General features: G+C 42.3%; 2 protein-coding genes across 2 annotated transcripts; both read left to right on the top strand.

Moving 5' to 3' along the window:
- Positions 1 to 2,975: 2,975 nt before the first annotated feature.
- Positions 2,976 to 5,140, top strand: LOC127052898 (olfactory receptor 1020-like). The gene is made up of 2 exons (XM_050957044.1): positions 2,976 to 2,991; positions 4,125 to 5,140. Coding segments are annotated over exons 1-2 (915 nt in total). The 5' UTR covers positions 2,976 to 2,990; the 3' UTR covers positions 5,039 to 5,140.
- Positions 5,141 to 11,341: 6,201 nt separating this feature from the next.
- Positions 11,342 to 13,154, top strand: LOC127052904 (olfactory receptor 1020-like). The gene is made up of 2 exons (XM_050957052.1): positions 11,342 to 11,882; positions 12,754 to 13,154. The coding sequence occupies exons 1-2, from the start codon at positions 11,345 to 11,347 to the stop codon at positions 13,152 to 13,154; spliced, it is 939 nt and encodes a 312-aa protein (XP_050813009.1). The 5' UTR covers positions 11,342 to 11,344.
- Positions 13,155 to 13,409: the final 255 nt, after the last annotated feature.

The following is a 13,409-nucleotide window of genomic DNA, read 5'->3' as shown; positions in this document are numbered from 1 at the left end:
TAGATAGATAGATAGATAGATAGATAGATAGATAGATAGATAGATAGATAGATAGATAGATAGATAGTTGCAGGAGCCAAGCATAGGATAATACCTAAAGGCTCTCAAGTTGAATGTGTTTCTCTAGCCATGTTGAATTCTCCTGCTGTATACAGAGCAAGGGTCATGCTAAGCTTACTTCATCTAACAACAGTACACTTTCAATACGAATATAAAACATTCTAAATACAATATACTATACCTAGTCATTACTTTCTTATTGTGGTTACATCACATCTGCTTCTTAATTGCACTTATATCTGCAACAACAAACAAATTCCATGCTTCCATTAATATATTTTGTCTATGAGTTGAATGCATCTACTTTCTATTAGTTAGCAAAAGGCAATTTGCATTCCTGGTTCATGATTCTGTCTGTTAGACAGGTTTTTCTATTTCCATATTTTTGTGTTCTAAGAGCTAGCTGCACAAACATTCACAAAGTCCCCCATTTCTTCTCTGACAACTATTCCTGCTGCATTTAGTGATGTAACTACTTTGCGAGATGGTTTTGTCTATCGTGCCTCTGACTTGGCTGGACACACAATGGGGCCTGGCCTTCATCCAGTCAACCCACCACTCTGTGCTATTGCCAGGGCCAGCGCTACCATTTAGGCAGCCTAGGCAATCGCCTAGGGTGCCAGAATAATTGGTGAGAGCCGTTTTTGCCAGAGGGGGCTGGAGGCGGCTCCAGTGAAGCTGCCGCAGTTGTGCCTGCCAGAGGGTCCGGTGCTCCGCGGCTCCGGTGGAGCTGCCGCAGTCATGCCTGCGGACAGTCGGCTGCTCACGTGGCTCCAGTGGACCGCCCACAGGCATGACTGCGGCAGCTACACCTGAGCCGCGGAGCACCAGACCCTCCGCAGGCACCACTGCGGCAGCTCCACCGAAGCCGCGGGACCAGCGTGCGGGGCGGCGACATTGTCATCCACTCAGGGCACTCAAATCCCTAGCGCCGGTCCTGGCTATTGCAGCCCTTTCTGAACCCTTGAGTCTGCCAGTGCCCCTCAACCTTTATCTACAGCCATTTTTTGCCACTCCAATCCCAGGTTTTTTAGACATCTCTGAAGAAAAAAACAAAACAAAACAACTTAATCCCAATCCATTGCATTCTACTTGATAACTGCTTTTAAAGTTTCTATCTCTGGGCTTTCAAAAAAACAGTGTTATGAATGATTCAATTCTAATTTCCTCTGCAATTACAAAAGAATTAAATAAATGTAACAGAAAAGGCATTTTCAATAAACTTTTCCACATTTACTCCTGACTGGAAATAATTATTGCTAGGGGGAGGTTTATATTTAAAACAGGGGAAAGGGATGGAGTGCAGCATCAACGCTTCAAAGAACTTGAACAAAGTTAAAAGCCAACAGATTGGCATCCCACTATCTACTGCTCCCATATGACCTAAAGGGCATTTTAATGATGCCCTTTGTGCCGGGTGTGAGATTGACAGCTCTAAGGGATTCTGTCTCCAAATACCTGCAGACCAAATAAATACACCCTGCCTCTAATTACTCCTTTTGAATCCAAGACAGAGAGATATCTCCCTTGCAACAGGCAGCTTTAATATTACAGGACGAAGACTAAAGTGAGTAAAATAAATGTTTTCTTTTCTTCAGCTACCTGGTAAATACACCCAGATCCATTCTTTTCAAAGAGAAACAGGTTTTTTTCCCTATTCTCAAAATGGTGAGTCTTTTACCACCAAAATGTTGTCTTGATTATCTCTCACTGAATAATTTGCAGTAAAATGAGATAAAAAGCCTAAAATACCCTGAATGCAGCATGTGATTTTTTTTAACAGGGTCATATATGGGGCTAGAGACCCTCAGCTGTTGTTGATTGTCATAGCAGTATGGATCACAATAGATCTGTGATGATTTACACCAACTAAGCATCTGGCCCAATGTGCTTTAATGAGCTAAGTAATTGTATAAGCTTCTCAAATGAAAAAAAAGGAAAAAGTAAGATAAAAATACCCCTTGTTTGCCAGGAATCAAGTTGCAAGGGATTTTTATTTTTTTTTAAATAAGGTTCATGCTTTTGAACAACAAATGTTTTCAATTAAACTTCTTCGAGCAGGATTTCTGCTGTGAAATATACTATATTAGCAGCCCTAGAGAGAGATGGTCTCTCTCTGTTGAAAGAAGGCTCTGTACAGAATGGGCAGCACTGGCTTTCCCCAACACAGCAATCTCTGCTCCGACAGAAGGTCTTGCGGGTTCAGGGTGGATACACAGGGATAATGGAATGAAACCAAAAAGCTCGTGTATATTTCAGATTTTTCTCATCAGCTTGAAGTGGAAGAACAAGCACATTTAGACCCAGTTGGATCCCAAGGAAACGTCTCCCTGGACGCTGTGTGACCGACACTACCTGCTACTGGGGCATCTCATTGTGAAGTTCTAGGTTGCTATCGGGTGTGTATGAAGCTGCTTAATGTCTCTGCTTTCAAAATATCTTTGGAGAAAGAAAGGCTGGGCCTCATAGACTCGTAGACTTTTCAGGTCAGAAGGGACCATTATGATCATCTAGTCCAACTCCTACTGTCTCCACGCACTCTGGGTATATGAGAGAGATTTACAGAACTTCAAAGTATGTCTACACTGCAGAAAGGAAAAATAAATCATGGCAGAGAGTCTTAGAGGCCAGGACAATTGATTCTGCCGTGTGTTGTTTGCGCTACAGCGCAAAAAATAGCTTAGTAGACATTCAGGCTCGAGTTGGAGTCTGGGCTCTGACACCAGGCGAGGTGGGAGGGTGATCAGATATTGCCATAGTGAACATGAGAGAGAGAGAGAGAGAGAAAGAAGGGTTTTATTTGCATCACTGTTCAGTAGACTGTTTCTCTCCTGAATGGTCATCTTTTCCAAACCCACTTGTGTTCCTTCTGATTCCCCACTGAGTTATGCCAGTTCCATGCCAGTACCAGGGGCCAGAACAAGTGTGAGAGTTTCTTTCAACCATGGTTTAACTACAGCCTCCCTTTGTTGACCTCCACTGTTCATTCATACCTCCTTTAGTTATGTAAACACCCCCTCTTTGAATATTAACTTAGTTATCTCCAGAAGAACTGTCTTTGTGGAATTTACTGTGGTACTTTATTTCAAATGTGAGATTTTGGTTGACTTGTCATGAATATATCCTGGTTCCTAACTGACGATTTAATTATGGAAGAGTGCTAGTGCTGCAATATAAGGCTGGTTTTCAAACACTTCATCCACCTTTCTGCTCTATATCAGATTGTTGCAGAGTTCAGAGAATCATAGAACCATAGAGATGGAAAGGACCACGTGGGTAGTGTTCTACTCTAACCACCAGCCAAGGTGCAGTGTTTGTTGTGTCTCACTAACCCAAGACTGATGGTGATCCAGCCTCCTTTTGAAAACTTCCAGTGAAGGAGCTTCCACAACCTCCCTTGGCAGGTTTGTTCCATTGTCCTACTGCTCTGACACTTAGGAAGTTTTCTTGAGGTTTAATCTAAATCGGCTGTGCTGGAGTTTGAACCCTCTGCCTCTTGTCCTGCCCTCTGTGGCAAGAGAAAAAACTTTTCTCCAACTTTTTTATAGCAATGTTTCAAGTATTTTAAGACTGCTATAATGTCTGTCCTTAATCTCCTCTTTTCCAAACTAAACATACCCAGTCCCTTCAGCCTTTGCTCACATGGTTTGCATTCCATCCCTTTGTCACTCCTCTCTGGATCCTTTCTAGTTTCTCTACATCCTTTCAAATGATGCCGAGCCATACAATGTCATGAAGAGATATTAGCAAATGCCATTACCTGCTAGGGATGCAGACTGAAAATTCTGAAGTGATCTTTCTATTTTATTTTATTTTCCTTCAAAAGGAGTAAAATCTTGGCAATTATACAGACACATGAAATTAGTTTAAGTTTGCAAATGTCACACAACCAGAACAGCATAACTTAGCTTTTGTATCTTGGCTTTCTACTGTATTTCACAATGGTGGTATTCACCTCCCAGCTCCATACGGTTAATCTTGAATCATAAACTGTATCTTGGCTGTTTTTCTTTTTTTTCCCCAACAGCATTTGGAATATATGGCGCATGGCAATCACACTGGAGTGTCGGTGTTCATCCTTCTAGGATTCAAAGACAGTCGATCGCTGCAAGCTATCCTCTTTGGGATGTTTTTGTTTATCTACACCATGAGTCTAGCAGGGAACCTCAGCATGATCTCTTTAATCAGGATCGAGATGCGGTTACACACCCCAATGTATTTTTTCCTCAGCAACTTGTCCCTTGTAGACGTCACTTACTCTTCCACTATTGCCCCTAAGGCTCTGGTCAACTTCCTAGCAGAGAGAAAAGTCATTTCCTTTGCTGGATGCGCCACGCAATTTTTCTTTCACGCCTTTTGCGTGAACTCTGAGGCTTTGCTTCTGGCTGTGATGGCATATGATCGCTTCATAGCTATACGCAAGCCACTGATGTACACGCTCATTATGTCCAGGAAAGTCTGTGTTCAACTGGTAGCGGCATCATACATTTATGCCTCCATTAATGCCATTGTGCACACAGGCTCTTTGTTCAGCCTGTCCTTCTGTGGTCCCAATATCATTGATCACTTTTTCTGTGATCTCCCCCCAATCCAGAAACTCTCCTGCTCTGACACTCACATGGGTGACACTGTGCATTTCCTCCTTTCAGTCATAGTTGCATTAAGTACTATTCTGGTCATCCTTGTTTCCTATGTTTCTATCATGGTGGCCATCTTGCGGATCCGCTCCAACCAGGGCAGACGGAAAGCTTTCTCCACCTGTGCCTCCCACCTGACGGCTGTGTCCATTCTGTATGGGACTCTGTCCTTTATGTACTTACGACCCACATCCAGCAACTCAGTGGAGTACGACAAAGTGGTGTCCGTTTTCTATACCCTTGTGATCCCCATGTTGAACCCCCTGATCTACAGCCTGAGGAACAAGGAGGTGAAGGACGCCTTGAGGAAGACAATATACCAGAAAATTATTCCTCACTGATCTAACTGAGAAACTGAGTTTCATGATTTAATAATAAAGAGACATGAGTGGAGCTGGCCTGAAAATGGAACTTCTCTCCTATGGAAAATGCTGAGATTTCAAAAAAAAAAAAAAAGAATCATCCTAACTCAGGACAACATGGGATGATATGGAGTACTTCCCTGGAAATCAGAGAGATCCCAGATCCTGGGTATTCGGGCAATCACACCCCCCACCAACCAATCCGCAGCAGTACACCAGGCAAGTAGCCTGGGGAACTGGCCCCCAGGGACGTAGCTACACTGATGTTAGTTTTCAGTGCAGATCAGCCCCTGTACAGATGAGAATAGAGTGAAAGGATATGGAATAGTTAAAAAGCAAATCTCTAGAGAGGGCGGGGGCAGTTGTCAGATGCTGTTTGAGAGACTCTAGGATGACATAGCCATGGGCCCGGCAGAAGGGTCTTGCTAATCTCCCCGGGGGTTTTTATGCCTTAGGTGAAACACTCATGCACATAGACTGATTTACTGTTTGAAAATCCTTTTGCTCCCATGCTGTGCTGTGTTTTTGCTGTTAAGATGAAACGCAGGTGTGTGTTTTTTTAAGAAAGCTGGTCACTGTGTTAATTACTCATCACAGCTCCCGAAGGGAAGACTGGCAGGCCCCACACCAAGATGGACCAGATGAGAAGCCCCTGTAGATACACAGGAGGCGATAACCTAAGAGTGGGAGAGTCTGGGGATTCCATCCCAGGACAAGTGAAGGCAAGAGCCCAAACATGTGAGGAAGTGCACAAAATATTGTGAATACAGGGACAAGCCAGTTCCAAAGAACACTGTGATGGCCACCAGGTGGAAGAGGCAGGTGGAGGAGGTTTTGCACCAGTCCTCCATTGATTTGGCCAAAGAGGGTTCAAAGAGGCAGCTCAACTCTTAACTCTTGACGTGTCTCATGTTGGCTACATTGCATTAACCCAGAGCGGCCTCACCACAGCGGCAACTGTGATAAAGCAGTGGGGGAAATAATGCGCATATGAATCCCGTGACATCTTCGGAGATCCTTCAGTGGATGAAATGTGCCAGACAAATACATGGAAACCATAGCTATCACTATCAAAATGGATCTTACCTAAGGGACAGATCAGCATTTAAGTTTATCCATCTTCCCATCACATGTCATTTTAAAGCATCACTTTGAATCATTTCCAAGGTATAAACAGAGAAACTATTAATGGCACAGATACCATCCAAAAAAGGGACATGTCATGTTGCTGCATTTACTGGCCCAAGCTGAATTTAGCTCTTCAGATATATGTACAAAATGGGTAAATAAAAATCATTTGGAAAGTGGACAAGCTCAGAGAATTCGCTCTCCCCACATCCTTTAAGGGATTGATTTGCATCAGTGAAAGCAGTGGGAGTTGTGCACTTGGCTTTCAAAGCACACTGGTTCCAGCCCTAAATCATTACCACGTGTTACAGGTTCGACTGAATTCAGTAATGCCAAATGTCTCGGATTAATCAACTTTTAAGAATAAAAGATTATTAATAAGAGATGAATGCAGCATAACAGAGAAAGAAAGACTACATATATTACCAACCCATCTGCATGGTAACAGTGCAGAGGTCAGACTGCCTGAAAATCTCAGCTTCACTCTGTGTCTATCTATACTAGAGTTGAGGGGTTTTTTATCTCTTACCCTTTGACATGTTTTTGAATGTTTTTGCTAAGTTTGCACAGACTGGAAAGTAAACAGGACCACATGTATAACTAGTTTATTATCTATGCCTTGACCACTGTATTTGAGAAGTTGGCAAAACCTTAGAAGTATCCTCTACCAGTAAAAACTTGTTATAAAACACACATTAGTGAGGTGTCATCAAAATTATTTGCTTTTTTTTGTTCTCTGAGATTACAATAGTTCACATCTCCCCTTGGCTATATAGCACAACAGAAATAAAAACAGTTTTGGAAGATCTTAAGATGAATACAGTTCATACTTGTATAAACATACCTACTATTATATATAATGTTGTATATGATATTAGCTAACACTATGAAACTAGATTAGATAGATATATAGATAGATAGATAGATGGTTGCAGGAGCCAAGCATAGGAGAATACCTAAAGGCTCTCAGGTTGAATGTATTTCTCTAGCCATGTTGAATTCTCCTGCTATATACAGAGCAAGGGTCATGCTAAGCTTACTTCATCTAACAACAGTAGAGTTTCAGTATAAATGTTGTACCAATTATTATTAGACTAGCAAAAACCAGGAGGATCTTATTAAAGGCGATACGACTTTTGTCACATTTATTGTCAATACCATAATAAAATAAAAGATAAATAAGTATCACTTAACAATAAATCAATAAATTATTCCAATTTTACTTCTAACATAAACCTTAAGTTCTAAAGTATTAATTAACAATAAATCAATAAATCATTTCTCACATAAACCATGTTTAATATAAACCTTTAAATATCCCTACATGAATATAAAACATTCTAAATACAATGTACTATACCTAGTCTACTTTCTTATTGTCGTTACATCACATCTCCTTCTTTATTGCACTTATATCTGCAACAATAAACAAATTCCATGCTTTCATTAATATATTTTGTCTGTGTGAGTTGAATGCATCTATTTTCTACTAGTTAGCAAAAGGCAATTTGCATTGCTGGTTCATGATTCTCTCAGAGAGGTTTTCCTATTTCCATATTTTTGTGTTCTAAGAGCCAGCTGCACAAACATTCACAAAGTCCCCCATTTCTTCTCTGACAACTATTCCTGCCGCATTTAGTGATGTAACTACTTTGCGAGATGGGTTTGTCTATCGTGCCTCTGACTTGGATGGTCACACAATGGGGCCTGGCCTTCATCCAGTCAACCCATCACTCTGTGCTATTGCCAGAGTGGAGCTACCATGTAGGTAGCCTAGGCAATAGCCTAGGGCGCCAGAATAATTGGTGGGCGCCGTTTTGCCGGAGGGGGCAGCAGACGACTCCAGTGGAGCTGCCACAGTGGTGCCTACAGAGGGTCCGGTGCCCTGCAGCTCCAGTGGAGCTGCCGCAGTCATGCCTGCGGACGGTCGGCTGCTCACGCAGCTACAGTGGACCTGCAGCAGGCATGACTGCGGCAGCTCCACCGGAGCTGTGGGACCAGCGTGCTGGGCAGCGAAATTGCCGTCCACCCAGGGCACTCAAACCCCTAGCGCCGGTCCTGGCTATTGCAGCCCTTTCTGAACCCTTGAGTCTGCCAGTGCCCCTCAACCTTTATCTACAGCCATTTTTGCCACTCCAATCCCAGGTTTTCAGACATCTCTGAAGAAAAAACAAAACAAAACATCTTCATCCCAATCCATTCCATTCTACCTGGTAACTGCTTATAAAGTTTCTATCTCTGGGCTTTCAAAAAAACAGTGTTATGAATGATTCAATTCTAATTTCCTCTGCAATTACAAAAGAATTAAATAAATGTAACAGAAAAGGCATTTTCAATAAACTTTTCCACATTTACTCCTGACTGGAAATAATTATTGCTAGGGGGAGGTTTAGATTTAAAACAAGGGAAAGGGATGTAGAGCAACATCAACGCTTCAAAGAACTTGAACAAAGTTAAAAGCCAACAGATTGGCATCCCACTATCTACTGCTCCCATGTGATCTAAAGGGCATTTTAATGATGCCCTTTGTGCCGGGTGTGAGATTGACGGCTCTAAGGGATTCTGTCTCCAAATGCCTGCAGACCAAATAAATACGCCCTGCCTCTAATTACTTCTTTTGCAACCAAGAAAGAGAGATGTCTCTCTTGCAACGGGCAGCTTTAATATTACAGAATGAAGACTAACATGAGTAAAATAAATGTTTTCTTTTCTTCAGCTATCTGGTAAATACATCCAGATACATTCTTTTCAATGAGAAACAGTTCCCCACCCCCTTATTCTCAAAATGGTGACTCTTTTAACACCAAAATGTTGTCTTGTTTATCTCTCACTGAATAATTTGCAGTAAAATGAGATAAAAAGCCTAAAATACCCTGAATGCAGCATGTGATTTTTTTTTGACAGGGTCATATATGGGGCTAGAGACCCTCAGCTGTTGTTGATTGTCATAGCAGCATGGACCATAACAGAGCTGTGATGAGTTACACCAACTAAGCATCTGGCTCAATGTGCTGTAATAAGCTAAGTTATTGCATACGCTCCTCAAATGAAAAAAAAGGAAAAAGTAAGATAAAAATACCCCTTGTTTGCCAGGAATCAAGTTGCAAGGGATTTTTATTTTTTTTTAAATAAGGTTCATGCTTTTGAACAACAAATGTTTTCATTTTAAACTTCTTTGAGCAGGTTTTCTGCTGTGAAATATACTATATTGGCAGCCCTAGAGAGAGATGGTCTCTCTCTGTTCGAAATAGGTTTTATACAGAACAGGCAGCACTAGCTTTCCCCAACACAGCAGTCTCTGCTCCGATGGAAGGTCTTGCGGGTTCAGGGTGGATACACAGGGATAATGGAATGAAACTAAAAAGCTCGTGTATATTTCAGATTTTTCTCATTAGCTTGAAGTGGAAGAACAAGCACATTTCGACCCACTTGGATCCCAAGGAAACGTCTCCCTGGACCCTGTGTGACCGACACTACCTGCTACTGGGGCATCTCATTGTGAAGTTCTAGGTTACTATCGGGTGTGTATGAAGCTGCATAATGTCTCTGCTTTCAAAATATCTTCTGAGAAAGAAAGGCCGGGCCTCATAGACTCATAGACTTTTAAGGTCAGAAGGGACCATTATGATCATCTAGTCCAACTCCTACTGTCTCCACGCACTCTGGGTATATGAGAGAGATTTACAGAGCTTCAAAGTATGTCTACACTGCAGAAAGGAAAAATAACTCATGGCAGAGAGTCTTAGAGGCCAGGTCAATTGATTCTGCCATGTGTGGTTTGTGCTACAGCGCAAAAAATAGCTTAGTAGACATTCAGGCTCGAGTTGGAGTCTGGGCTCTGACACCAGGCTAGGAGGAAGGGTGATCAGATATTGCCATAGTGAACATGAGAGAGAGAAAGAAGGGTTTTATTTGTATCACTGTTCAGTAGGCTGTTTCTCTCCTGAATGGTGATCTTATCCAAACCCACTTGTGTTCCTTCTGATTCCCCGCTGAGTTATGCCAGTTCCATGCCAGTGCCAGGGGCCAGAACAAGTGTGAGAGTTTCTTTCAACCATGATTTAACTACAGCCTCCCTCTGTTGACCTCCACTGTTCATTCATACCTCTTTTAGTTGTGTAAACACACCCTCTGTGAATATTAACTTAGTTATCTCCAAAAGAATTGTCTTTGTGGAATTTACTCTGGGACTTTATTATAAATGTGAGATTTTCGTTGACTTGTCACGAATATATCCTGGTTCCTAACTGACGATTTAATTATGGAAGAGTGCTAGTGCTGCAATATAAGGCTGGTTTTCAAACACTTCATCCACCTTTCTGCTCTATATCAGATTGTTGCAGAGTTCAGAGAATCATAGAACCATAGAGTTGGAAGGGACCACATGGGTCTTGTTCTAGTCTAACCCTCAGCCAAGATGCAGTGTTTGTTGTGTCTCACTAACCCAAGACTGATGGTGATCCAGCCTCCTTTTGAAAACCTGCAGTGAAGGAGCTTCCACAACCTCCCTTGGCAGGTTTGTTCCATTGTCCTATTGTTCTTACAGATAGGAAGTTTTCCTGAAGTTTAATCTAAATCGGCTGTGCTGGAGTTTGAACCCTCTGCCTCCTGTCCTGCCCTGTGTGGCAAGAGAGAAAAAAACTTTTCTCCAACTTTTTTATAGCAATGTTTCAAGTATTTCAAGACTGCTATCATGTCTGTCCTTTATCTCCTCTTTTTCAAACTAAACATACCCAGTTCCATCAGCCTTTGCTCACATGGCTTGCATTCCATCCCTTTGTCACTCCTCTCTGGATCCTTTCTAGTTTCTCTACACCTTTTCAAATAATGCCGAGCTATACAATGTCATGAAGAGATATTAGCAAATGTCATTGCCTGCTAGGGATGCAGACTGAAAATTCTGAAGTGATCTTTCTATTTTATTTTATATTTCTTCAAAAGGAGTAAAATCTTGGCAATTATACAGACTCACATGAAATTAGTTGAAGTTTGCAAATGTCGCACAACCAGAACAGCATAACTTGGCTTTTATATCTTGGCTTTCTACTGTATTTCATAATGGTGGTACCCACCTCCCACTCCCATACGATTAATCTTGAATCATAAACTGTATCTTGGCTGTTTTTCTTTCTTTTACCCCAACAACATCTGGAATATATGGCGCATGGCAATCACACTGGAGTGTCGGTGTTCATCCTTCTAGGATTCAAAGGCAGTCGATCGCTGCAAGCTATCCTCTTTGGGACGTTTTTGTTTATCTTCAGCATGAGCCTAGCGGGGAACCTCAGCATGATCTCTTTAATCAGGATCGAGACGCAGCTACATACCCCCATGTATTTTTTCCTCAGCAACTTGTCCCTTGTAGACATCACTTACTCTTCCACTATTGCCCCTAAGGCGCTGGTGAACTTCTTAGCAGAGAGGAAAGTCATTTCCTTTGCTGGGTGCGCCACGCAGTCTTTCTTTCACTCCTTCTCCGTGAACTCTGAGGCTTTGCTTCTGGCTGTGATGGCGTATGATCGCTTCATAGCTATATGCAAGCCACTGATGTACACGCTCATTATGTCCAGGAAAGTCTGTGTTCAGCTGGTAGCGGCATCATACATTTATGCCTCCATTAATGCCATTGTGCACACAGGCTCTTTGTTCAGCCTGTCCTTCTGTGGTCCCAATATCATTGATCACTATTTCTGTGACCTCCTGTCATAACCTTAGTCCCAGATTTGGACCTTAGCGTCCAAAATATGGGGGTTAGCATGAAAACCTCCAAGCTTAGTTACCAGCTTGGACCTGGTACCTGCTGCCACCACCCAAAAATTAGAGTGTTTTGGGGCACTCTGGTCCCTCTGAAAAACCTTCCCTGGGGACCCCAAGACCCAAATCCCTTGAGTCTCACAACAAAGGGAAATAATCCTTTTTCCCTTCCCCCCTCCAGGTGCTCCTGGAGAGATACACAGACACAAGCTCTGTGAAACTACACAGAGTGACTCCCCCTCTCCGTTCCTAATCCTGGAAACCAAAAGCACTTTCCTATTCCCCCAGAGGGAATGCAAAATCAGGCTAGCAAATCCAACACACAGATCTCCCCTGATTTTTTCCTCCCACCAATTCCCTGGTGAGTACAGACTCAATTTCCCTGAAGTAAAGAAAAACTCCAACAGGTCTTAAAAGAAAGCTTTATATAAAAGAAAGAAAAATACATACAAATGGGCTCTCTGTATTAAGATGATACAATACAGGGTCAATTGCTTAAAAGAAATATTGAATAAACAGCCTTATTCAAAAAGAATACAAATCAAAGCACTCCAGCACTTATATTCATGCAAATACCAAAGAAAAGAAACCATATAACTTACTATCTGATCTCTTTGTCCTTACACTTAGAAACAGAAGACTAGAAAGTAGAAACTACTTCTCCAAAGCTCAGAGAAAGCAGGCAGACAGACAAAAGACTCAGACACTAAATTCCCTCCACCCAGAGTTGAAAAAATCCGGTTTCCTGATTGGTCCTCTGGTCAGGTGCTTCAGGTGAAAGAGACATTAACCCTTAGCTATCTGTTTATGACACCTCCCCCCACTTCAGAAACTCTCCTGCTCTGACACTCACATGGGTGACACTGTGCATTTCCTCCTTTCAGTCATAGTTGTATTAAGTACTATTCTGGTCATTCTTGTTTCCTATGTTTCTATCATGGTGACCATCTTGCGGATTCGCTCCAACCAGGGCAGACGGAAAGCTTTCTCCACCTGTGCATCCCACCTGATGGCTGTGTCCATACTGTATGGGGCTCTGTCCTTTATGTACTTACGACCCACATCCAGCAACTCAGTGGAGTACGACAAAGTGGTGTCTGTGTTCTATACACTTGTGATCCCCATGTTGAACCCTCTGATCTACAGCCTGAGGAACAAGGAGGTGAAGGACGCCCTGAGGAAAACGATATACCAGAAAATGATTCCTCACTGAATCTAACTGAGAGGCTGAGTTTCATGATTTAATAATAAATAGAAGTGAGAGGAGCTGGCCTGAAAATGGATCTTCTCTCCAATGGAAAATCTTGAGATTTCAAAAAAAAAAAAAAAAAAGAGTCATCCTAACTGAGGACAATATGGGATAATACTGAATACTTTCCTGGAGGAGATCCCAGATCCTGGGTATTCAGGTAGTCACACACACCCCCGCAACCCACCTCTAGCAGCACACCAGGCAAGCAGCCTGGGG

The sequence above is a fragment of the Gopherus flavomarginatus genome, chromosome 5 (genome assembly GCF_025201925.1).
Source record: "Gopherus flavomarginatus isolate rGopFla2 chromosome 5, rGopFla2.mat.asm, whole genome shotgun sequence".
Taxonomy (NCBI): Eukaryota; Metazoa; Chordata; order Testudines; family Testudinidae; genus Gopherus; species Gopherus flavomarginatus.
This window is presented reverse-complemented; position numbering and strand designations above follow the sequence as displayed.

What these genes read in the sequence shown, in the direction of transcription:
- LOC127052904 (XM_050957052.1), top strand. Translation starts at nt 11,345, where the DNA reads ATGGCGCATGGCAATCACACTGGAGTGTCGGTGTTCATCCTTCTAGGA. An exon ending in CATTGATCACTATTTCTGTG is followed by an intron (nt 11,883 to 12,753) that starts ACCTCCTGTCAT and finishes TCTGTTTATGAC; the next exon opens with ACCTCCCCCCACTTCAGAAA.